This window comes from Neofelis nebulosa, chromosome 1, assembly GCF_028018385.1.
Source record: "Neofelis nebulosa isolate mNeoNeb1 chromosome 1, mNeoNeb1.pri, whole genome shotgun sequence".
NCBI lineage: Eukaryota > Metazoa > Chordata > Mammalia > Carnivora > Felidae > Neofelis > Neofelis nebulosa.
Window position 1 is genome coordinate 48,736,588 of NC_080782.1, and position 27,779 is coordinate 48,764,366.

Genomic DNA, 27,779 nt, shown 5'->3' on the forward strand with positions numbered 1-27,779 from the left:
TGTCAAAAGTGCACCCACCCTCCCTCCTCACCCTCTACCCTCTTGCACTGCCTCCTTCTTCACAGAATTTCATGGTTCTGACTGGCTAATGCTCCAGTAATAAGAGACAGATGCATTCCTTTATTCTCTGAGCAGACAGGATTTTCCAAGGCTTCAATTTTCCAAGGGTGCTGTGTTCAGCTGCTATACTCTTTTGAGAATACATGCATGAAATGTGGGAAGAATATTAGCCTTAGGGGTACACACCAGGGAAGCGGCAACAGACATCACCTCTGGAAGACTACTTTTGCTTGTTAGTTTAAGGCTAAAAGTAATTGTGGAAATTGGTGACACATCTGAAAGACGGAGAGTGCATGTGATACCATCCTTTGGAAGGCCAATTTGGACATCAAAACTTGAACAGAAGGGCCAAATTAATAGGTAAGACAGCTCCAGTGCCGGGGGTACAAGGACTAGCCTTCTTTTTTTCTGAACTTGTCCTCAAAACCTTTCTCACAAGTATCAAAAAGGCCCTGGGTCCTTTGAAGCTGTAACTTGAAGTCTCATAAAAGACACCGTCGTGTACAACTGACAACTTTTCCTAATGAAACAGAGAGCAGGCAGGACAGGTAGCTCCCTCGGGGTGTATACCCTGGTGAAAGAATCTATTTTGGGAGGGATTTTCACAGCGTGCATTTTTAATATCACTCAGGCCAACGTCTTAATCGGGCTTTACTGGTGGGGAGTGCTCCCTGCGCAGCAAGGATTGCCACGGCGGGAATTTAATCTGAACACTTGGCATAGGCCTAATCATACTTCACTTATTTTCCTTTATGTGTCTGCTTAAGATAAATGAGTCCCCTCCTTTATCAACAATAGCTCAGGATTCATAAGCTCACATATTTCACCTGGGACAGGGGATGTAGCAACTTGTACTTTATTATCCATCTCTCATTTTCTTCCCTTCAAACGATCGATAAGTTCTCCACCGAGGTCTCTTTTTAAAGGTTGCTTACAAGTTTCTGTTTCAGAACAACGTGCTGGCAGTGGTGTTCGTGCCTAAATCCTCCCCAAATCTGGGTGTGCATCTGTAGTAATTTGCGAGAGTTTTTGCAAGAATTTCCTTGGCAAAACTTCAAGTCACATAAGATGCCCTAATTGCAGCTCCTCGGATTTTTGGGCACCAGTTCCCAATGACAGCTGTGATTTGTTGTCATCCAGAGAGCATCCCATTTCCTGGGCCTCATAATACAGGACTTTTTTAAGTGGAAGAGACTTTAATGTTTATGCTGTCCAACTACCCACGATGATGTAGGGCAAAATAGGCTCAGACTGGCCAGGCTTGTCCAAGTTTGCATTAAGACCTAGCAGAAGGGTCAAGGCCAGCACCCAAGTGCTATACTCTTATGATTCCCTGAGATGTACTTACATTTCCTTGCAAACAATCTTGCATGATAATCTTTGATATCTAGAGGTATACCTCAATCCCCATGGTGATCTGTTTGCCTGGGTGGCCACCCAGCACAGTACTGGTCTGGATAGATGGTACCTTGGGCTTGTTGACTTTTCAGCCAGGCCTGACTTCATTTGCAAGCCATACTCATGGTTCTTTATGGTTGACAGAGGACTTTTCATCCAGTCAGTCAAAATTTACTGTCTATCTACTCAGCATAAGGGTTCTGACAGGTGATTGGGGATAAAAATACAGCTAAAATACTGCCGTTGCCTGCTAGAAGCTTTCAGTTGAGAGAGAGAGAGAGAGAGAGAGAGAGAGAAGAAAGAGAAGAAAGAGAAGAAAGAGAAGAAAGAGAAGAAAGAGAAAAGCATGGTCAGGCATGCCCTGGCTGTTATAGCATCTGCTCTGAATTGACTTACGCTCACATTTCACAAGCTACAACAAATCTCAGGGCCAAAGCACCATACATGGGTGGGGAAATATAACCCTGCATGTGCCCAAAGTCAGAGAGCAGCACAATTTTCAAAATCATGGCTGCTCTGGGGCGCCTGGGTGGCGCAGTCGGTTAAGCGGCCGACTTCAGCCAGGTCACGATCTCGCGTCTGTGAGTTCGAGCCCCGCGTCGGGCTCTGTGCTGACAGCTCGGAGCCTGGAGCCTGTTTCCAATTCTGTGTCTCCCTCTCTCTCTGCCCCTCCCCCGTTCATGCTCTGTGTCTCTCTGTCCCAAAAATAAATAAAAAACATTGAAAAAAAAAATTTAAAAAAAAAAAAATCATGGCTGATCTATCCTCTGATATCCCTGGCTGACTCTGCTGTTATGCTTCCATGGACATATAACTTGGGTGAGAAATGAATCTTTGTTGTTTGAAGCCACTGAGCATTTTGTTGTTTTTATCATGGTACAACCTAACCTCTTCTGACTGATGCACATGGATTGTCTGATTTAATCCTCAGTTTAGAAGATATAATTACCTTGGTTATCGAAGTATTTATATAAGGAAGAGTGAGATATAGAAAGTTAAGTGGAAGAACTAACACTTAACCCGTGATTCTGATTGCAGAACTCGTATTCTTAGCCCTACTGAAATGCTCTGTGTATCTATCTGTCTGTGTCTGTGTGTTCCAGTTACTGAAGAAAGGTTGCTTCTAAAGCATTTAAGAATCAGGGAAGATTTCCTAAAGAAACTAATAGGTATGCCCTGAAGGACAAGTAGGTATAAAGCAATTTGAAAATAAAGAGAATTAGGCTCATAGATAGATAGATAGTTAGATAGGGGTGTGTGTGTGTGTGTGTGTGTGTGTGTGTGTGTGTGTGTGTGTGTAACCCTCCTCTTTGGGTTACACCCACTCACCCCCAGGAAAGTATACAGCAAAGAATGTCCATCCATACATTACTACTGTCAACCAGGAAATATAGAATGCTTCAGATATCATGGCCTTGGATCTATAAATCATTAAAAGCAACTTTATGAAATGTTATAAAACATAAGTGAGGAATCACAATTTCTGACCCACTGAAGCACCAAAGCAATTTGGCACCTATGTGTGTCTTATACCCCCACTTTGTCTCTGTCTCCTCTTTTTTCTTCCCTCCTCCTCCTGCTCCTCATTCTCATTCTTTTCTTTCTCCCTGTCTCTCCTCTCTGCCCCTCTATACTTCTCTTTCTCTCTCTCTCTCTCTCTCTCTCTCTCTCTCTCTCTCTCTCTCGCGCGCACACACACACACACACACACACACTGTTCTAACCAATCTATGAACTTTTAGCTTTGTGGTAACTTTGCAGTAGTAAGGAAAAGAAAGAAAAACTACAAGATAAATTGACATCAGTGGTAAAAGAAAAGGAATACGGATGCATTTGAGATTCTGTAGCGTTTCAAACAAATGATCAGAAGCTCTGACCTAGACACTGAGCGGACATCTGGGCCTCTCTCTTGCTGTTGTGTTACTCATCAAGCACTGATATTTTTAATGCTTCCTGGAAAAGAAGACCACCACTTACCACCATAGCTTAGCTCACAATGCGATTGCCTTGACTACAGACAAACGTCCTATGTCTAATTCAGCTCTGTCTTCCTTCCTGCTACTCCTCCCACCCTCACCTTGGTCCTTGATGACCGACACTTGCCACCCTGTCCCTTTAATAACTCCATACCAGGTATAGGCACATAATAGGGTTGTCTCTTACTGGCACTCTCTCTAACCTCCTATGTCCTTCCCCTGGCATGCATCTCTAAACCGGTTCTCTTTGCTGATTTTGGGAATTCCAGAGCACATAATACTGTGTCTCTGAAACCGGATTCCTCTTTTCTGTGAACATTATTAGATGTCTGTTACTCCTTTAAAAAAAAAAAACTTGTTAAATTTCATACTATAAGATTCCCTCTTTTAAATATATGTTTCAATGACTTCAAAAAATGTTAATGTTTATTTATTTTTGAGAGAGAGAGAGACAGAGCATGAGCAGGGGAGAAGCAGAGAGAGAGGGAGACACAGAATCTGAAGCAGGCTCCAGGCTGTGAGCTTTCAGCACAGAGCCCGACGTGGCACTCGAACCCATTAACCGTGACATCATGATCTGAGCTGAAGTCAGATGCTTAACTGACTGAGCCACCCAGGTGCCTCAAAGCTTACACTGAATGTTTCAATGACTTTTAATAAATTTACTCAGTTATGCATCTGTCACTACAATCTGATTTCGGAGAATTTATGTGACCCCGATAAATTCATCTAGCCTATTTCTGGTAACACTTTACTGCCAATCCCAGATGACCACTCATCTACTTTCTGCATCAGTTTACTTCACTGGATATCATATATGAACACAGTCATACAATACATGGTCTCTTGTGTCTGAGGCCAAAAACTTAGCATGTTTTTGAGGTCCATCCGTGTTGCAGCACATACCAGCATTTAATCTTTTTTATTGCTGAAATGTATCCCATTGCACAGCTAGAGAATATTTTTTATATCTCTTCATCACTTAATAGATATTAGAGTTGTTTCCACCTTTTGGTTATTGTGAATCTTACTCCAGGGAACATTTGCATGCGGGTCTTTGTGCGAACATACATTTTTACTTATCTTTGGCAAGTAGCTAAGAGTGGAATTTCTGGGTCATATGGTAATTCCAGCTTTAACTTTTTAACAGTCAAACCTTTTTCCAAAGTTTTGCCCCATGTTGTGTTCCTGTTAGTGGTATGTGAGAGTTCCTGTGCATCTACATCCTTGCCATCATGTACGTCACTCATGTGTTTTTCCTTTAGCCTAGAAGCTCCTAGAAGGGAGAGACTCTATCTACATGCCTCCTCACTTGGCTTCTAGCACAGGGCTGGGCACCCACTAAGAGCTTAGCAGTGCCACATGGAGTGTAGTGATGAAGGACTTTTGTTTTCGAGTTAGGGTATGTCAGCATGTCTGAGCAACAGTTTCCTCAACGGTGCAATGGGTGAACTGTGCCTACTGCCAGTAAGGATTAATGGAGATAATGTTATAGGGTGCTTTGTCTAATGCATATGGAAACGGTAGCTTTGATATTACGGTTTTATATTTGTATGGATTCATGCTTTCTGAACCATCCCTGGGTTAGCCTATTTCTCTTTTCCTCTCACAGTCACGTATTTAGATAGTGTGTGCTGGGCCATGGAGATTGAATAGCGAGTGACACAGTATTTCTCATCTCAAAGAATATTGAAGTCTGGCAAGGAAGGACATAGATGGAAATGGATCCCTGTAGTGCCATGCGATAAATGCTCTAATGGAGATGCGCACAGGATATGAGGAGACCTCAGACAGGGACCCCAGACCAGGAAAAGACATCTAACAAGAACCAAAGGGCTGGGGAGAGGGCCAGAAGGGCATTACTGCCCAAGGAAGGACATATGCAAAGACTTGAAAAGGGGAAGAGTTGGGAGAAATTGCTAGGATATTTTGTGCCGGAGAGAAGGGAGACTGGCAGGAGACGAGGCTCGAGAAGTGTGCAGGTGCCAGATGAAGACGGTGTTAAATATTACATTAAGGAGTTTCTCCTTACCTGTGCTGCTCTGTTTTGTCACATTTTATAGGCTGAGGAACTCCAAAGAAGATGGTTCAATACGTGAATGGCAGAAGTGACCATTTATAGATAGATTAAAGGGGAAAAAAATTAGAGCAGTCTCCATATCTCTGACACTCTGATTCAATATTTATCAATCTTTTTTTTTATTGCCTCCTCTCCCCCAGAACATTTTTAGATATATTTTTCCCTAATTGTTCCCCCACTCATGAATTTTTAATACTACACATATACTGTATATGCACTCTATACCTAGTCATGATTTGTGCTTTATACATAAAAAAACTAAGATTTTTCTTAACTCCCTCCAGTCACCAAATTTCACCCACTGGGGACACTATCACCTTTGTTGAGAATGCATGTTCTGATCTATTGGACTCTGCTCAAGAGATAAGCCTAGGTTTTAACATTTTGTAATCACCACAGTGCTCTTCAAAATGCACCCTTTAGAAGGAAGAAATTCTGTCATCAAATAAATATTTGCTGAGCCAAGCATTATTTTAAGAATTGAGACTATAGGGGTACCTGGGTGGCTCAGTCGGTTGAGTATCCGACTCTTGATTTTTGGCTCAGGTCATGATCTTATGGTTCTTGAGATGGAGTCCCATGTCAGGCTCTGCGCTGACAGCAGGAGCCAGCTTGGGATTCCCTGTTTCCCTCTCTCTGTGCCCCTCATACTTGCACTTTCTCTTTCTCTCTTTCAAAAATAAATAAATATATAAAAAAAGAATTGAGACTACAGTGAACAAAACTCCCGCCCCTCATAAAGCTTACATTCTGAAGCAACCTGTGTATAGATAAAAATGGTTCACCCTTCAACAAAACCAAGTAATGCCTGCCATTAAAATTGCTCAGCAGGAGATAGGCTTGCAACTTGATTCCTAAAATAGAACTTGACAGTACTTCCAGCTTGGAAATATGCTGAAGGAATTAAAAACTTGTTTGATGCTAATGCAGAAGGAAAATCAGAAGAGCAAGAAATAGCAAGATCTTTAAATCAACATAATACTAATTCCCAGCCCTCCTCCCCCCCACAAAAGGCAGCAGAGTGTTTCACATCTCAGGAATTTGGGGACACCGCAGTGTTTTGCCAGCACCAGTGGGAAGGCCTCTGGGGGACACCGGTGACTGTCTTTCATTGGCAGTGACTGAGAGAACTGTGGTCCCAAGCATGTGGTCCTTTTAAGTCTGGGAAGGGGACCTCTCTGCCATTGCTGTGGAAAGGAGACTTTGGGGAAGCTGGAACCCCACAGCCACTTCCTTCTAAGGTCGTATCCCCTCCTGGGGACCCTGGAAGACAGTGGCCTCTAGAATTCATTGCCTTGACAAATCTCTTGTCCACCCCCCCCCCTTTGGAAAACCTCTCTTTCTCACCTCCCTTCCTAACATAGTCCATTCAGTGAGAGTTACCTTTCACAAAAGATAAGAAACCCCACTGCTTTCAGGCTGCCTATGCTCCTTTGCTCTCAAAATCTCTAAGCCTCATATTTACAAAGCCTAGGAACCTATTTGAAATGGCAGTGAAAGTAGCCAGGGGTCAGCATGAGAGCTGGGAAGAAAGAAACAAATTAATATTTCAGTCCATTGTCCTGCCCCTCGGAAATCTCTTTATTTATTCTGTACTCATTTTGTAGAAAACTGTCCATTTGAAACAACCAACCAGTCTCGACCGCATAAAAAAGAAGAAATGTCATCATTCTTGGACCAGCCCAAAGGGAGAGTCTCTGGATTGTACCCACCTCTGCTCCCATCCCCACCCCCAACCCCTCTTTCCCTCAAAAGACCTTACAGGGAAGCCATTCTAAATTTGAGAGAATACTGAGATTTCCTCATGTACGTGTGAAAAGCCCTGTGTGCCAGGCATGTGGGTAGACAGTGGTGTGCTGCAATATATAGGACAGGAGAGGCCCTGCCCCAACTGGGATGACAGTGGGATCCTGACCCCCCACTTTTGTTTTGAGCATGCTTTATAGACTTTAGGACCACTAACTGGACAGATCTGGCCCTGGTGGAGCCCAGCTTTCTGGCTGCTAGAATTTTTATGCTTGCCTTTAAGAATACTGAAGTTTTACCATTTGAACAGGGGGACATAAAGCTCTGTTTCCTCCTAATTACTTTTGAAATGACTGTGAATCTTCCATCTATGTGCCTCTTTTGCATCTTACTGGGAGGGAAATTTTGCTTTAAAACTGACCTAAAGCTCCTATCTTAATAATACTGATAGCTTCTTATGTTTGCAGTTAAAGGTGAAATGTTTTAAATAAGGCTATTCTCAAGTTGTTTTGATGTGTATCAATCCAGTCTAATTGTTCCAAAGCCATAAAGAAGATTCTAATGTGGGAACATATGTAATTAGACACTCTAATTTGTATTATATTTAGAATATAGGTGCCAATAACAAAAAATTATACTACTTGTAGACCTTTCCCGCTAATACTTTAGGCAGACCTAGGGATTGGGAAGAAGACTGGAAAAATGAAGTGATGATTCACAAGAATAGGAAGAACTGATAACTGAATGAAATGGTAGAGATCTGGCAAGTTTATGTTAAGTTTCCTACCAAAAGAGGTATTGAAGTAAATGTCAAATTACTGTTGCAAAGGAATCCATTGCCTGTTGGATGACATGAGCATTTCTCAGATGTTGGTCATCTGGCTTCTCCTTCACTCTGGCTGTGTGCCACCTGTATTATAAACTGTCTCTGAGGAAGGATAAAGAGAGGCCTTCTTTTTTTCTGACTCCCCATGGTTTGTAGCACACGATTATGTACACAGCAGTCTTTCCAGAAATAGCAGATGATTCATTTTGCTTATGCTCCTTGGCATGGAAAATAGTTGGGTTATAATAAAGAAATTCTGGACCCCAGAAAGAGAGAATAGAGGTGTTTGACCATAAGAACAGGTGGCATTATTCTTGCAGTTGGAGAGGGCCCTCTGTACCATCACCGAGCGCTCTCACCAAGTAAGTGATAATCAAAATGGCAGAATGCAATCCAGCAGATACTTACATATATTACTTTTGCAAACATTAGATGAGGTTAGAATAATGAGTAAGAGCATATAGTCTGAACTGGAAAGACTTGGGTTCAAATTCCTGATCCTGTAATTAACTAGCTGTGCAATTATGAGCAAGTTACGGATCAGTATATTTTTTCACCTGTAAAATAAGGAAAATAAAGACTATATCATAGGATCATTAAGAAGATGGCATGAGATGATATGTGTATAGCACTTAGTATATGACATGGATTATTGACACATGTTACTTTTTAAAGCAACTTACTATTTTGTAAATAAATCAGTGAGAACTTACTATTTTATAACAAGTTTTCTCATTACAATTGCTATTTATAGAAAATGACACACTACAGACCAGCAAAAAGAAGAAAATAAAACACTCATATCTTAGGCATGTAAAGATTTTCATTATTAACATTTAAGTATATTTCTCTCTAGAATTTTTCCCCTATGAAATTTCTTCAAGAATTTTTCCTATGTGCACATATGATTGTATGTGTGTATCTGTATGAATATTTATATATAGTTATATAAAAATGGTAAAAATGCACATATATTTCTTTATTGAGTTATTATTTCATTAATAATGGATTATGCAGCAGCGCCTGGGTGGCTTAGTTGGTTGAGCGACCAACTATTCATTTCAACCCAGGTTCATGAGTTTGAGCCCTGCATCAGGCTCTGCATTAACAGTGAAACTTTTGGGTAGTTTTTAAGTTTTAATTTTTTTTCTCATAACTGGCAAGGTGATGAGCAACTCAATAAATAGCCAAATAATTTTGCATTTATAGTTTTATTTCCTTATGACTAAATTCATGAAGAAACATGGTAGTTTTCAGTAGAAATTCAGAAAAATGAAATAAAGCGTGGAAAACACAGAGTATAGTAATAAGCACATAGTAAGTTACCACTAAATATTAAGAATGGCAGATCTATACACTTTAATAAGAGGGGAGGGAGATAGATTTTATCTAAATAGGCTTGCTAATTACCCCAAATATAATTTTCTATATAAGAATGTTTAGCCGTTCTTATCTAACACACATCACACAAACAAACCAGTTTAGTTGGTTTATAGATAGATGTCAGGTTTAGTATATGTTTCTATGAAAAGGTCTGTTTCTCCAACTAACAAAAATCATCAAGAATAAACCAAAACAAGATAATCGACATATACTTTGGGGGGTGGGGATTGGGTGGATGTTAACTTTTTCTTTTTTTTTCTTTGGTTGTGGATTCTACCTGCTGCTAGTGTGATATGAACATACCCTCAGCCCATTGCTTCTCACACTGGGTTTGAATGCCCAGTCTGGGACCCTTTTGGCAGAGCTGTCCCCGCAAGTACCAAAAATAGAAATATACAGATGGCATGCTATCCATGAAAGGACAATATTGACCTGAAAAATCTGTTCTCATCCACAGGCTGAAGTGCTGTTATGAAGGAGGGATGGGGAAAAGTGCCCATTTCCCACATGGTCATTCAATACCCCCCAATGTGGTGTCTGTCCTGAATATATTGATGGACAGACCCTGTGGCAGTGCCAGAGAGAAGAAATGGTAGACTCAATAGGAACTTGAGGAATCTGAGAAAATGTAACTTAGTGAAATAGGCTGGGTGTGAACTGGCAAACTGAAGAGTATATGGTCCGTAGCATAGCCTAGGTCAGCCACTCACTTCCAGCCAGTGATGACTATGAGAGAAGGCAGGCTCAGGTTTCCCAAGGCTTCCAGCTTCACAGGAAGCTGAAAATCTGGAATTTTTATTTAAATCTTTCAGTTTTCACATGTGTTTGGGAAAATGTAGGAATAAATTTTTAAAAAGTGTGTGTGTGTGTATGTGTTTTTATATATGTCTGTGTATTTTGTTTTATTAAAATGGGTCTCTGGCTTGTTAACTGCAGATATTGAAACTTGTCAGCCTCCACAATTGCTAAAGCCAGTTCTTTAAAATGAATGTGAGTGTGTGTGTGTGTGTGTGTGTGTGTGTGTGTGTGTGTGTGTGTGTTTGTTCTGTTTCCCTGGAGAACACTGAGTGATACAGATACACACCCACACTTATTTGGAAAAAAGGAAACATGGTAGAAGGACAAGGAAAGAAGCTAGACTTCTTTGAATACATCTTGATTTGTAGATTTGACTTTGGTGCCACCTAACAGTTCACAGAACTATAATACAAAATTGAACCTTAAAACATTCATGAAAAATTGAGAGGTGGTAGGGAATGAAATGATTAAACCTTACCAGACAGCAGGTTGGTGGCATAACCTAACCATACATAATGGAATTGTTTCAAGTGGTTTTGAAATCCAGTCATTTGACTGTACCTTCCTAGTAGGATGTGCTGTAAAGTTGTTTTAAGACAAATTTTAAGTTTCTCTGCTTAATCATAATGTTAGAATAGTAGTGACTGTATATTGTAGGTTAAATCAAATGAGTAATCATTTTCTTGTTATTGAGAACACAGATTTTTGGTTTGAAAGAAAGGTAATAACATTGTCAGATCTATGATATTAAATGGAAACATTCAAGTCCTAAATTTGAATTGAAGTTTAATGAAAATTCATAGTTTATTCTATTAAAAAAAAAACAACAACATTCAGAACTTATTCTCCAGCTGTGTCCACAGACACAAGGATCAACCCAGTAGCAATGAGCACCCAAAGCTCTCAGTTTGTGGTTTCTAATTACTACTTACCACAAAAAGGTGCCACGGTGTTCTTAGTAGAAATGACTAGTTCCAGGCCTGGGACAGGATGTTTTGTGAAATAACTCTAGATCATTTTGTCATACCAGAAGCATAAGGTCCATCAAAGACTACTGGGTCATATTAAAATAACCTAGACACCAACTTGAAGAGGTTGCTGCTGAGCAAGGGTAGCACAGTTAGAACTTCAATAGCAATAAAAACTGCACTGGAATGACACAAGTAAAAAATGTCCATAATGATTCTTAGAAAAGAAAAAAGAAGCACTCATTGGTTATCTTTGGAGGATACTAGGTGATCAATATTTTGAGGATCAATAAATAAAGGAGGAAAAATCAAGCACCTTTCAGGTTTTTGTAAACCATAATTTAGGGTAACAGTTGATGAAATGCACTTTTTCCTGATAGAATACCCCAGCTAATAAATTAAGAAATAATAGAATTAGTTTATCACCAGTTTGAAATCTCTAGTGAAGTAATACATCCTCTGGGCAAAAACCACCAGTGGCTGATGACATCACCATGGAAGACATTGTATGTCTCCTGACAGAGCATGTATTAGAAAAATAACCTCCAGTTCAAAGATGTCATTGGCTCAATCTCAAAACCCCTGAATATGTCACATTGCATGGCAAAAGAGAAATAACATTATGGATAGAATTATGGTTGCTAATCAGATGACTTTAAAATGAAGGATTGTCCTGAATTATCCAGGTGTGCTCAGTGAAATTGCAAGGATCTTTAAAAGTGGAAGAGGGAGGTGGAAGATTCATTGTCAGAGTCATCCAGTCAATGTGAACTTTGAGGATGAAAGAGGCCATGAGCCCAGGAGTGTGGGCAGCCTCAAGGGCCTAGAAAAAGTCAAGAACTGGATTCTCCCTTAAAGCCTCCAGGAAGGGGTGCAACAGGCCTGCTGGCACCTTGATTTTTTCCCTTTGAGTCCTGAATCAGACATGTACAAAACTGTAAGATAATTAATTTGTGTTGTTTTAAGCCACTGAGTTCGTGGTTATTTGTGATAGTAGCAATAGAATACTAATATATTCCATTTCTTAGAATGTGTTCTTCCTATAAAACTGAGTTCTCAAGACTCTTGATCTAACTACCAATTTATAGGTAATACAGGAGACAGAAGAACACATTGTGTGAAATTATGGGAATGCTCAACAAAATGTAAACTCTGGGCAATGCTATCACAAAAATGATATGTTTTCTTTATCAAATAAAGTATGTATATGTGTATGGATGTGAGAGAAACTGACTGACTTAGGAGACTTTCAGGAGATGACCTAGTATTTCATGTACCAACTAATTACAGCGGGGAACTTGATCCAAATAAGCAAATGTAAGGAGAGAAAATTTAAATGAATGAAATTTGAACATTGACACTGAGCATTAAATGATATTAATGATTTTATTTATTTTTTGTTGTGATGGTGGTAATGATGGTTATATTTAACCAAATGAGATGAGTGTGGTGGGTAAAGTAATAAGGATAGCCATAAATGGATCATTGTTGAAGACAAATGACAGGTACACAGGTGTGTCTATTTACACTTTCTATTTTTGTATACATTTTAATATCTCTGTAATAAAATGTTGGTAAAAATGTTGGTAACTAATTTGACTTCTTAAATATTTTGTGAGAAAAACATACCGTGTCCAAAAACTGGATTCGACCATGAGGCTACCAGTTAACAATTTCTGCATCAAGTTTTGGAAGTTGGACCTTTTTCTTTAACCTGGGGAATTATCTTTTTCTTCTATCCCACTCACCTCCTGGCTCCCTTCTTTCTGCACTTCCTAGCAAAAGGGCTTCCTTCATCTGTGCTAGTAAATGACTAGGGGGCATTACAGATTGCTTGGAATAGAATTTTCCCAGAATAAGTGAGCAAAGAGGGTAATATGCGTAATTGCATCGAACAATACTTCCTAGTATTTTATTGGACCTCCTCTCATTTCACCCTCTCAAAAAAAGGGGGGCAATACTTTGTTTCCGTTTTTGAAAGCCTGAGGTTTTTTCGAAATATTGGCTAATTGCATTTTCTATGTTATCTCTGTGCTTCTATTTCAGGATGGAATGGGGAACTTGAGAATCACAGACAAAGGTCTAAAACTAGAAGGAGACTCCGAATTCTTGCAACCTCTCTACGCCAAAGAAATCCAGTCCCGACCAGTAAGTTTCTGCTGCAGGAGAAAGGAATGGTTGTTTCTCTTGACTCTAGATCTAGGGAAATTTATCATCAGCCATCAGCAGAGTATAGAGGATTATGGGAAGGAATGGTAATATAGGTAGTGAGATATGCTCATATCTGAAGTCTCAAGCATAAGCACTGCTGTGGTACCGTAAACGATGATGATGACCTCTCCGAGCCTTTCTCTATTCCTGCCAAAAAGAGGATAATAACCTCTGTTAATGAGCTTTTCTAGATTCTGCTGCAAATAAACCAAGAAAATAAATGTGGATATGCTCTAGGTACTATACAAATCCCAAAAGTATTGCTATCATTTTTTAATTGCCAAGTGCTTTAGATACTATCTTTAGAAACACAGAACTAAAGAACTAGAATTTTGTTTTTCATTAAGAATTTGGACAAGGTAGCCAAGGTTGGTTAGAATCAATTCGGTAATCAGCAACCATGCTCTGAAATGGTACTAATTACTCTGGTCTGGTATTAATGCTCTCTGTTCCATGTACTTTGCTGCTTTGCAGGCATTACCATTACCTAATTTAATCCACAGATTTGTCCATAGGGTTGGCAATTATTGTCGCCTCAATTTTACAGATTAAAGAATTGAGCCTGAGTGAGGTACTGTGTTCAAAGCCACACACTTACGAAGTAGTAGACCAGGGACTCCAGTGCAGGAAATCGAATTCCAAAATGTTTCTATTAACCAGAGTCTCCTACTTAAGCTTTTTCTCTCATCTATTATTTTTGTCACGATAGAAGTGATTTCTGGTTTGCTTTTATTAAGCAATACAATCAGAATTAATTTTTGCTTTTGAGTGTTTTTTTCTTCTTAGTTGGTTGTTTCTTTGGCTTTGTTTCTGTGTTGTCTTTTTGGTGGGGTGGTGGAATTTGCTGTCTGAAAAGGATTGTTAATGCATTTGCTCTTCTGGGATTGGTTCATGCCCACCTGCAAACAAAGAGTAATGTGAAAGCTCCCCAAAGCGTTATTTGCATGGCGTGCATCAATGGGCATAATTAATGAAATTCAGCAACTTTATGCAGTGGGTACTTTTATCTGAATGCTGTCTAAACTACTGAATTTTGTTATACTGGATGCAACTACTGAATTGCCAATAAGTTTACTTCCTTGTGTGCCTAGTAAAACGAAGGGAGTCGTGATGTTAAAATTATCAAAAAGAGAAAATCACTTCAGCAACCCAATCAGTGATTATAAAATTTAACTGGAACTCATAGCACACTGAGTTAGCACTAAAGTACAAAGAGTACTATATTTATAGTATCTCTCATCTTTGAAGAAATTACATCCTAGAAGGAATCATGAGATAAGATTATAATAAGGAGGGCTGAGTGATGATTCCATGTTTAACTGAATGGAAATAGTCAATTTCCAGCATTTAAGAAATCACTTTTAGAAGCATTGCTTCGATCTGTATTTATTTCTCCCAGCCTGGCAAGTTGGTTAAATTATCTTTTGAGTTACTAGTTGTACTTTAGATTAATCTTACCTGTATTAAACTTGTTTTGAGTATTGTTGGCACAATGTTCTATTAGTTTCAGGTTAAAAAAAGTGATTCAGGGGCGCCTGGGTGGCGCAGTCGGTTAAGCGACCGACTTCAGCCAGGTCACGATCTCGCGGTCCGTGAGTTCGAGCCCCGCGTCAGGCTCTGGGCTGATGGCTCGGAGCCTGGAGCCTGTTTCCGATTCTGTGTCTCCCTCTCTCTCTGCCCCTTCCCCGTTCATGCTCTGTCTCTCTCTGTCCCAAAAATAAATAAAAAACGTTGAAAAAAAAAATTAAAAAAAAAAAAAAGTGATTCAACAAGCTTATATATTACTCTATGTTCACTACAAGTGTATCTACCATCTGACACTGTACAACATTATTATAATATCATTGACTATATTGTTTATGCTGTATTTTTTATTCCTGTGGCTTACTCATTCCATAACTGGAAGCCTGTGTCTTCTAATCCCTTTCACTCATTTTGCCCATCCCGACTCACCGGCTTTCTGGCAAACGGAGTTGTTCTCTGTGTTTATAGGTATGATTTGGTTTTTTGTTAGTTTGTTTAATCATTTGTTTTTTTCAGATTTCACATCTGAGTGAAATCATATGGTATTTGTCTTTCTCATCTGACTTAGCTCACTAAGCAGAATACCCTCTTAAGTCCATCTATGTTATCACAAATGGCATGATCTCATTCTTTTTATGGCTGCATAGTATTTCAGTGTGTGTGTGTGTGTGTGTGTGTGTGTGTGTACCAATCTTCTTATTCTGGATTAAACTTTTTAAGTCACTAGTTTTGACTTATAATTTCCTTCTACTGGTGATGACCTCTTTATTTGTAAAGGGTCAGATATTTAAATATTTTAGACTTCTGTTTTTTTTTTCTTCTTTACAACTCTTTGAAAATGAAACAATGTTCTTACCTTGAGGGCCACCAAAAAATAGCCTGTAGGATAAAGCTTGCCAAGCCTTCTATATTAGTGATATTTCTGTAAATATATAAATGATCTGGCTAAGCAACATATGGTACAAGAGAGCAGATTTTTTAAATGTTTTTAATATTTTATTTAATATTTTATTTTACTTTATTTTAATTTACTTTATTTTATTTTATTTTATTTTATTTTATTTTATTTTATTTTATTTTATTTTATTTTATTTATTTTTGAGAGACAGAGTGCGAGTCGGGGAGGGGCAAAGAGAAAGGGAGACACAGAATCCAAAGCAGGCTTCAGTCTCTGATCTGTCAGCACAGAGTCCGATGTGGGGCTCTAACTCATGAACTGTGAGATCATGACCTGAGCCAAAGTCAGATGCTTTACCAACTGAACCACCCAGACACCCCAAGAGAGCAGATTTTAAGATCATGGGTAGAATTGATTTTTTGCATAAAATATCCTGACATAAGTTTCCTTGGTGTAGAATTAGAGTCATATAAAGGAATTGAAAAGCGTGTCTCAGAAGACTTGAAAGAGGATACAAGTACATCTCTTAGGCCCACGTGCAGGAATTGAACTTTTTGCAAATTTTTAGCCAGCGTATCTGAAAATCAATGGCCATATGATACCAAGTCAAAGATATACTTGACAGAAACCTTAAAAAGTAATGATAACTTCAAAAGTCTTATTTTAATATTGAAAAATCAGTGAGCTAAATTCCATGCTTTCTTGTCATCACTTAAGGAAACCAGAGTGTCAGAATTGACTGTCTTTCATTGTCCTTAGAAAGTATTCTCCTTTCAAAAAATAAATAGTGAATAGAGCTCTTTAGCTATTCTGACAACAGAATAAATATCTTCTCACTGAAGAAAAGAAAGACCTACAGATATGCATATATAACAAAATCTGTCCGTAAATCACATGAGCTGTTGCTGAAACAGTGCCCGTACCTATTCTTCTCCGTCACGTGCTACCTACAGGTTGCGGCCATCATCCTATCCTCCTTCACCTACACCCTTGCAATGTCCATCTCTGTCTGCTACCTTTCTCTCTTAGCCTCACATCTACATTATAGCCAAAGTGGGTGTTTCAAAATGTCAAGTCTCTCCACCTCTTCCCAAAGGATTCTCCATCCTCTTGCCATTGCACCCGGAATAAACTCCTGACTCCTCACGAAGTCCTAGAAAATTCTCTCCTAGATGTTTTTCATAGAGGGCTCCTTCTGGTCATCCTGTTCACAGTTCACATGTTGCCATTTTAGAAAGACCTTCCTCATTTAGTGTAACAGCATATGTGAAACATCACCCTGTTTGTTTTTTTTTTCTCCTTGTAACTGTCATCATTTGACATTCTTTCTTTCTTAAGAATATAAATTAGGAAGAGCAGGAGATTGTGCAGATTTTCCCCACTATATACCCTAACCCTATTGCCATTTCCAGCACATGGTATATGCTCAGTAGATATTTGTAAAATTGAATAATAAATCATTAAAAATAAAGTATCACTTAAATCTGTTTTGCAGAGGAAGCACTCTTAACAGTTTTGTATACCAGGGCGGCCGGGTAACTCAGGTAAGTGCTCAACTTCAGCTCAGGTCATGTCACGGTTTGTGGGTTTGAGCCCCCATCTGGCTCCACACTGAATGTGCAGAGCCTGCTTGGGATTCCCTCTCACTCCCTCTCTCTCTCTGCCCATCCCCCATTTGTGCTTTCTGTCTCTCTCAAAAATAAATGAATAAACATTTTTTTGAAAAACACCAGGTTAGGCACACCTGGGTGGCTCAGTCTGTTAAGCGTCTGACTTCGGCTCAGGTCATGATCTCACAGTTTGTTAGTTCAAGCCCTGCGTTGGGCTCTGTGCTGACAGCTCAGAGCCTGGAGCCTGCTTCAGATTCTGTGTCTCCCTCTCTCTCTTCCCCTCCCCTGCTCATGCTCTGTCTCTGTCTCTCAAAAAGTGAATAAACGTTAAAAAAATTTTTTTAAATATCAGTTCAGTGTACATTTTTAGGCATTTCCTACAAGTATATTTTTTAAATAAAAACATACTTTGCATACTCTTTTGTACCTTTTTTTCTTCCAAATAATATATTAACAGTAAATGTTCTGTATCTAAATAATTTTTAATAGTTTAAGAGCTTTTTTGAAGCATAATTGATATAGAATAAACTACACCTATTTAAAGTGTGTACATTGAAGTGTTTTTGCATACACACACACACACACACATGAAGTCATCACCACAGTGAAGATAATGAATATATCTTTCACCCCTAAGAGTTTCTCCCTTACCCCTTCATAGTCCCTCAACCAACTACCAATATGCTTTCGGTCCTGCACGTTACTTTGCATTTCTTAGAACTTTACTTAAATGGAATCATACAATTTGTGTATATGAATAATTTTAAGAATACATTGTCCACATCACTTTATCAAGATCTTTCAACCATTTATTTAATATTCAACTTAAAGAAGATTATATGTGTGTGTGTGTGTGTGTGCGCGCACGTGTGTGTGTGTTTGCTTGCCTGCAATTGCTTTGTCTTGGTTGGGCTGGGGAGAGATAGTGGAAGTGGTTCAGGGCATAGACCTTGAGTATTTCCCTTTTGGATGATATCAGAGCACTGAGAAGGGACTAGAGAATAACACACTAAGCATGGCATCCAAGGTAGAATTGGTATCTCTTTGGATTTTCACAAAAAGTAAAAGCAGATATGCTAGATCCAAAAGGCAGAAGAGCGATATCGGAAGCTGGTGACTTAATCTATAGGGCTCCCCTTCTTTCAAGCACAGGGGTAATTGCCCACTGAACAAAACTGGGGTTCTGGTAGCAAGGAATGTGTGGAGGGCCTGTTGGATAGGCAACCAATAGACTTTGCCATCCCTACTGAGTTGTAACCTTGCAGGGCACTCGCATGAACCTCACACGTAGCAACTTCCCTTCCTTTCTCCATTCTGGCAGTTTCAGCTTATTAGTTTTTTGCTGATGCACCTGACTATTGCTTCAGCCACCCCTGGGAGGGTCTTTTCAGAAGAAGTATCTGCAGTATCATTTCCCTGTAGATTACACCTGCCTTTATTTCTTCTGCCCATTGAAAAGAGATCAGTGCCCTGTTGAAGAAGATTACTCAACCCCTCTAAGTGAGGATAACTAATGGAAGTATTGCTTTTGTGTTTCATTGATCTGAAAGGAATTGGGATTGGTTAAGCAATCCACACAACGTTCAATACTATATCTAATTTCATTATTGAAGGTTGCAACCCTGTAAAGTCACTACAAATTGATTAGTGTGATAGCAATCACTTTGGAAGATAAATTAATGAGAAAATGTTCATCCCTACAAAAACTTGCATCTGGGAATTAAATGAAAGTCCTAGGACATGCTAGCATTAGCCACATGGATGCATAGCTTCTGTAAGTATCGTGCCACTCAGAAAATAGATTGAAAAGGGCACACACTAAATTAACTATTCTACCATGACATCCAAAGACCAGCCTGTCTCTAGAAATACTACTTGAATGCATTAGCACAGAATTTTGTAAAGTTAAGGGATATAATGCCAAAAACATTCTGCGTTTAAATGACCATTTCAACATGATGGTACTTTTTTCTTCTTAATTATATTTAAATCCATGTTAGTTAACATATAGTGTAATAATGATTTCAGGAGTAGAATCTACTGATTCATCACGTACATATAACACCCAGTGCTCATCCCAACAAGTGTCCTCCTTAATGCCCATCACCCATTTAGCCCATTCCCCCCCACCTACCTCCCCTCTAGCAACCCTTAGTTCTCTTTATTTAAGAATCTCTTATGGTTTGCCTCCCTCTCCGTTTTTATCTTATTTTTCCTTTCCTTCCCCTATGTTCATCTGTTTTGTATCCCAAATCCCACATGAATGAAATCATATGATATTTGTCTTTCTCATCCTGCTGGTTTTGCTTAGGATAATACACTCTAGTTCCATCCACATAATTGCAAATGGCAAGATTCCATTCTTTTTGATAACCAAGTACTATTCCATTGTGTATATATACCACAGCTGCTTTATCCATTCATAATTCAATGGACATTTGGGCTCTTTCCGTACTTTGGTTGTTGTCAGTAGTGTTGCCATATGCTAATAGTGCTGGCTATTGGGGAGCATGTGCCCCTTCAAATCAGCATGTTTGTATCCGTTGGATAAATACCTAGTAGTGCAGTTGCTGGGTCATAAGGTAGTTCTATTTTTAATTTTTTGAGGAATCTCCATACTGTTCTCCAAAGTGGCTAAACCAGTTTGCATTCCCACCAACAGTGCAAAAGTGTTCGCCCCACACTCATCAACATTTATTGTTGCCTGAGTTGTTAATGTTAGCCATTCTAACAGGTGTGAGGTGGTATCTCATTGTGGTTGTGATTTGTATTACCCTGATAATGAGTGATGTTGAGCATCTTTTCATGTGTCTGTTAGCCATCTGGATGTCTTTGGAAAAGTGTATGCTCATATCTTTTGCTTGTTTCTTTACTGAAGTATTTGTTTTTTGAGTGTTGTGTTTGATAGGCTTCTTTTTAATTGGTAAATACAGTTACAAAGTTTTGGCAAGTGCTACTAGTAGATAGGTTGAATGAACTAATACTAAGGAAAACTTTAACCATAAAGAATCAATTCAGACAAAAGTAGCAGATCCCTACTTTGGAGAGACTGCTCATCTTACTTTGCAGAATGATGCAACTAGATGGTGCTTTTACATAACTTCCCATGAAGTGACAAAGGAAGGGACACTAACTACTCTGGGTATCTACTCTTATAAGTATGTTGCGCCAGGCCTACAGCAATGGGAAAGTTGCAAGTGAATTTCTTTCTTTCTTTTTTTTTGTAAGTGAATTTATTTCTATACTCACTTCCAACTATACTTGGGCTGGGCATAAGGGTCCTAGCCCATTACTATATGGAATTTAGAAGTTTAGGAGAGGAGAGGCAGAAAAAGAAGTTGGAGGAAGATAAAAAAATCAGCTTACTTTAAGAGAATAAAGTAGAAAATTATTATATTAGACTTGAGATTTATATGTCTTTTAAATTTCCTTATAGAAACTCACATATTTTTAAGATGTCTTTACTTACTAAAACCTGTGTGTAGAATTATGATATCAAAACTAAATGTGGTTCTTAAAAGTTGCCTGTTCCAAGAGACGGTATCATACCATGGCTAAACCCCTGTGCTATATTGTTGAACTTGGATGGCAGCAAGTGCTACCCTTTGACATATGAGTGATCTTTGAGAACCTTTGTAATTTGGCAAATTCTTGTTTTCTTGCTTGTAACATTGGTATTCATGCCTACATCATGGTGGTTGCAAGTAAGATAATATTTGTGAAGTGCTTAATACAGAACTTGTCACGAAGTAAGTGTTCCAGGAATGGCGACTCCTGCTCTCACCCGTTGCTGATGATGATGACGACAGTGATGATGAACATAACGGTGACAGTAATTTCCACTACCAGCATCATTGTCATGTGGCCCGCATATCACCTGATGTTTGAACTTGCTCTGAACCAGATGGTCTTTCTTCCTCTTCTCAAATGTCATCTTAATGACAAACTCATTGCCCTCCAAGGAAATCTATTTCCTGTTAAATAGCTTTTAATTTTACTTTTTTCCTTCAGTGAATTATACTCTTCCAATGTTCAATTCATTTGTTTCTCATCTTCTGCTTAAATTGTTTTAGTACTGGCACAGTCTTTATTTTTTCTTTGTCCAACCTTTCTGAAAAAAAAAAATACTTTTATAGCACATATCAATTACCTTACAAATGCTTATACATTTTGATCCAGTAATGACATTTCCACTCATTTTATGATCTATAAAGAGCCAAATGTAATAAAATATTTAAATATTAAAACACAAACACTGGTGTTGTAAAAAATCAGGCTAAGTGTTGGTTCATATTAAAGTCTGAACTCCATATATAAAATGGGCTTTGAGGGTATACCACCTTGTCAATATTCATGCAAGTTGAGAAAAGCCTGCATTCTCCTTGAAAGTCTGAGCTGATCATTCTCACTGTGGACTTCTACATTTGGATCTTTCATCTCTTTGTTTTATGGAAAGATGAGTTTTTTTTTTTTTTAATTCCATTCTGGTTTTAGTATTATATGAATTAAGAGTTTTTCCACCAGCTAGAATTCCCAAGATCTATCTGGGGTGGAAGTTGAAGCCCCAAAGAGGTCAGTTAGACCATCACTGCATTTAATGGATGGAGTCCCAAAGGCTCAGAAAGGAGGTAGGGATGTACCCAAGTTCTACCAGGCCAAAGTCAGAATAAAAATCCAGAATTTTAGTCTTCTTCCATATCAACACACTATTTTTATGGTAAATTATTTTCTCATGACACTGTTCAGTACAATAAGTTGAGTGATGCCGGCCATTTCCCTCTCATGGAGAATAACTTCCTGGAAGGTATGTTAAGTCCTGGAGGGAATATAAAGCTCTAAAAGAAAGAAAGGGAGGGAGGGAGGAAGGAACGAACGAACGAAGGAACGAACTGGAGACAACAGTGGATAATGCAATAAGACCAGACTTAATTATGGCCGATCTCATCACTGAGATAATATTCTCTACTTCAGAAATCTATGAGAGTTAAATGAAGTAACTTCAGTGACCCACCTTGTGAACTATCAAGTGAGCTGTTGGTATGAAAACCTATGACAGAAGTTGAACCCTGAATCCAGCTCATAGATCTAGTTTATTTGCCTCACGTGGTATTTTTTTTCTTTTAATATGAATTTTTCTCATATTTAAATGTTTGAAGATTACACATTTTTTTTAAAAATCTACATTTTCTAATTCTTGTTTAAAAAACCTTTGGCAGAGTGGTTTGATATTTCTAAGGGCTGGAGCTGAGTAGAAGTTGCCTTCTTCAGATGGACATTTGTTCTCTGGTTTGCCACAGTCTCCACCAGGCACTATTGTCTCATACCCAAACTGCTTTAAGGCATTTATTTGTATGATGGGGCTCTGAAGTCCCTTGAGGGTACAGCCCTTGGTTTATGGAATAGAGAATGTATAAATCTCACCATGCAGAATTCAGAAATTAGGTTGGCTTCTTAAGATCTTAGTCATTTATGATTCACTGTTCCCTAATATTTCTTTTTTGTTTTGGTTCTCTTTTGTGCCCCAGTTTCCCCAAGCAGTCTGGCTCCTGTGGGTTTTGAAATCATATGCAAGCGCAGCGGCAAGAGAGAGCAGCATCAGAGCTTCTTGGAGGCTGACGCTCTGGCCTGCTACAGCCACACTCTCCTCTCCCCGAGACTCCTAGAGCATGCTTTCTTTGGGTCTCTATTCTCTGACCACTACAGAGCATTACTGGGGAAGAGGCAGATTGGGAAAAGAAAGTTGAAAATTTGGATTCAGCATTCTCTGCATGAGACAAAGAAAAGGTGGGGGTGGCAGAATGTGGGATGGCAGACAAGTACAAGCTTTGTCTGAAGAGGCTCTGTTACAATTTAGTTGCGACGAGAAGAGCCATGTCTCTGGTTAGTTGAGGAACCAAATGAAGGCTGCGGTGGTTTCTCCTCAGCAAGCAAAACAGCTTCAACTCCCAGCTGAACATATTGCACATAAAACAGTATTTTCCATGCCACTTGCATGGAACATGAGCATCTTGCTGTCTTTAATTAAGAAGTTAACTGGACCATGAAGTATTGCCCGAGTAAATAAAAGTGATTTGTACTAAGTCAGAGGGGTGCATAAGGCATCTTTGCATTTCTTTGTTCACACATAAATTATGGAGATTATTAAAAGATGGAAGGGTCATCTATAAGCCCATCTGCACTGGGAAGCTGATTGCCGTTCCCAAAATGTATCTCTCTTTTTGTGTGTTGTAATTTGTTGTGGACAATAGTGTGAACCAGCTGCTTACTCATTTTTTTTTAAAGCAGACAAACAGTCTTGAGTAGATCGATGCTTAATACTATGGTTGGTGTGTTTGTTTGTTTATCCTGGGAAACAGAGATAGTTACTCGGAGGCTTTTGGTTGCCGTAGAATTAAAATGGGCTGATAGGGTTCATGTTCTTCCTTTAATTTGGGAGCGATTGACTGTGTATACTTTTCTTAAATGAAGGTCATGCTGCAAATATAAGAGTTACTGAGGGCTTTGGTCAGATGTTCCTTAGAACTGTAATGGCCATTTTTAGTAGAAGTAGTTCCAAACTTCACATACAATCTGGCTAAGAACATCTGATTGTATGACTTGAGGGCCATTGGTCAGGGAGGCTGCCCCAAATTCTTTCTTACTGCCTGTTGTGATGCCCACAGGTCCGCCATGCAGATCTCATTAATTCAAAGACTCAGAAATGTATATTCACGCCAACGCCCTACTGCAAATATTCCTTCTCCCCACGTGCATACAAACTTCCGCAAGGATTTGAGGTAGCTCATAACTACTTACAGTAACATAGTAACAACAGCTATAATGGGTTAAGATCAGGAAAAATATAAACTGGAATAGAAGGCGGAGGTGGAGACAGTGTAATAAAATACGTGAGACAAACTGGAGCACCTGTGTACTTCCTCTGCTAAGACTGGAGTTTGATTACGGAGTTTCCAAACAGAGAGACACAGCCTGTTGGATGAAACCCTCTACGTTTACCCTCCAGAGACTATACAATGTCCTGGATAGGAAGGGGAGTTAAGGCTGGCAGTTCGGTGTTCTAGAAAGTACACCAGATTCCAATTTAAGGAATCTGAATTTTCTTCTTAACTGTCCTGCTGATCAACACTGAGCCCTCAGTTCTTTATCTGTGAACTAAAGAGGTTGGACATGATCAGTGGTTTTCTATAATTATTTTTTTAAGTCATGGAATCTTTTTATAAGCCAAATTTATCCAAAACCCCCAAATCCAGACAAGATGAAAGTTCAGCTGCTATGTCTGTGCCATGGCTGGAGCCCTGCAGCCTGTTTTCTTACCTACCCAGTGTCCCTGTCACCAGCCGCACGATGCCTACATGCCGGGAGGGTTCCACAGACCACAGTCTGAGAACTACCAGACTGGATGAAAACCTCGCCTTGCTTCAGCTAGGTCTCTGCTCAGATGGCACTTTCTCATGGATACCTTCCTTGATCACTCTGTCAAGAATATATCCCTTACCTACTAGCTTTGTTTTCCTCATGGTGTTATCATATGAATTATACAGGTATATCTATTTCTATCTTTATATTATATGTATTCTGTCATATAATTATATATTTATATACTTAACCTCTTTGCCACCGCTATTACTTTATGATCTCCATAATGGCAGGGACATCGAAAGGCACTTACTAAGTGATATTTAAGAGCAGGCTCTGGAACACCACCTTCCTGGAATAAAATCCTGACTCCTGAGCAAATTCTTTGACCTTTTCTCTGCTTCACTTTCCTCATTTATAAAATGGACATAGGAATAGCACTACCTCATAAGCGTATTACAGGATCATAGGAGTTCATTTCTTTCACATAATTATGTAAATTTTGCTGCTTATAGAACAGTACCTGGGTAGAGCACTATATAAAATTTCAGTATAATAATTTATTTTTTGCTTTGTTTCCCATTGCATCCCTGTTTCTAGACCAGTGCATGTCCCAGGGAAATAAAGCAGATTGTGTGATTGTGTGTGGGTGTGTTTAAGTAAGTGAATGGATGTTTTCTTAGGATACTGCTGGCTCAAAGATTCTCTAAAAGCTTCTCGTCTCAGGTAGAGAGACAAAGACAAGTTCTCTTTTATGGGGCCTTATAGATTGATTGCCTGAACCAGCCACACGCCACATATTCTATTATGTAGACGAGGACATGAACGGCTATGTGGCATGAGGCCACAGGCAAGTGGGGCCAACTAGGTGCAAGAGATAAAAGTGATGTGAAAGGTACTAAAAGCCCTTCTTCCCCTACTTTGCAGTTTGGCCCTGCTGTACGTCTTGATTCATGCCATCCACAGGCCAATGTGAGCTCCCAAGGGTGGAGCTGTGTGTTACAGACAGGAAAGTTTAAGAGAATGAAATTAGCCCTTCCAGCCCTTCAAATCTTTGAGCTTCTCTTCATCATCACTATGGCATATCAGCGTTGTCTAACTCCTGGTTTCACGAACATCCCAGCAGCCGATAATGACTAGTCAGTGCAGGGACGTTTCGTGCTTATCTCATAAACAACATTTAGGAGGGCACCAGAGTCTCCTGTGGTTTGGTTTATGTTCCTTTAATGGTAGGAAGAGTCCTACTTGAGCTAGGTGGCATCTCTTAGCCAATGATATTTGCTAAGTTTTGGGGAGTATGATGGAGAGAGGAGCAAACTGTAAGGAAGAAGAATGTAATGCATTCATAAAAGTTTTATTGTTCTTCACTCCGAAAGAGTTGGCAAAAATATCACTTAAAAAAAATTTCCTCAATCAAAACATACTCCTCTCCTGACAACTTTTGTCATACCCAGCACTTTATAATTGCAGTGGATATGTTGCACTGCTAGTCTCAATTTAAAAAAAAAATTTTTCATTTGTCATAAACGGTGATAATTTTTCAGGAGATATAATTTCTGAGGCTGGAAAAAAAAATGCCTGTTTGCCATATGAAGATACAAGCAACTACTTCCTCTTACTTTGATTCTTTGATCCCCATCAGCAGCTGAGCATAGCCTTTTTGATGCCGTGCTCGGTAAATTATCACCAGCGATGTTTTAAATGGCAGTTGCCTAAATTATGAGTGCAGGACGTTCCATTTCCATGAATGATTCTGTTTTTATCAGCAGTGATTCTGCCTCTAGGCAAATACCAAATGGTCCACCAAGTAAATGAGGCTTTTAAGACTAATAAATATTTTGCAGATGTACTTGTTGCATTTTGGAGAAAGTGGAAGAAAAAGCAGTAGACTGATTAAAAAAAACAAAAACAAAAAAACACCATGTTGAAAAAATGAGACAAGTAGACTACTCTGTTTTTTTTTTCCCCTTATTTTGTGCAATAAGGTAGATTTCTCTCTACCTCGTAAGCCACAGCTTTCATTTTGTAACATCACAGTCCTGGAAATAAAAAGCAACATCTCTACAGTAATAGATAAGTACAGATGGCCCGATAATTGCAGTTTTCCAATTTTAAACTGTGTAGATTGGTTTTAGCACTCTGTTAAGGCTCCGACAGTTATGTTAAGAAATATGAGAGGAATGTTACAGAACAATGAATTATCCTTAAGTAGCACCCCCATTAATAGTTGAGAAATACATGAATACTCATATCATTGGATGGATGTATAGTTTCAATGTTTGTTTCTCACTTCTGTTGTTAACAGAGGTTTTTCATTTATTTCTCAGCATTCTCAATAATGTTTTTCTTGTCTTCCCGTGTGAGTTTCCTGAGATGTGGAATCCTCCCCATGCTTTTGACTGTTGCCACAAAGAGTTCACTGCATCACAAAATGTTTCTTTCATCATATCTAAGCAGCACTCTGGTTAGGGAGATACAGGAAGAAGTTTAATGAAAAGAAAACCAAATTTGACATTGTATCAGAGTTAGTATATAAAGATGGCCAGTGCCAGCTGGATTGTGCAAGACAATTACCCACCCTCTGTGGGTGAAGTAGTGGGAACTGTTTCTGTCAGGGTTCCTACAACCCCAGCTGGCCCCTGGGCTCATTATCGTGTGGAATCCAGCAATGTGAATTATATGGGCAGGTTACCTGGTTTTGACTTTTAAGTTGGCTCATATGGCAAAAAGTGCATCTACTTGAAAATCACCCCTGAAAAAGTCCTTAACACCACCACAAAGTATAGTATCCATGGCTTCATGTACACAACCTTACACAATAAACTTAAGGCCAGGAAAACCACTGAGGCTAGGCTAAGTAGAGGAATAAAAGACTACAGATGCCGGGAGTATTCTGTTGAGGAACTAACAAATTGCTACCAGGAATTTGAGAGTGGTTAGACAAT

General features: G+C 39.1%; 1 protein-coding gene across 4 annotated transcripts in view; it reads left to right on the forward strand.

The window, feature by feature from the left end:
• The window catches only part of SGCD (sarcoglycan delta), a 949,146-nt gene that overhangs the window by 719,356 nt on the left and 202,011 nt on the right, over positions 1 to 27,779 (forward strand). For all 4 annotated transcript variants that reach the window (XM_058721207.1, XM_058721215.1, XM_058721221.1 and 1 more), the window contains one exon: positions 13,282 to 13,383. In XM_058721207.1, the coding sequence (XP_058577190.1) occupies positions 13,282 to 13,383 (102 nt within the window). The remainder of the gene's footprint in view (positions 1 to 13,281; positions 13,384 to 27,779) is intronic.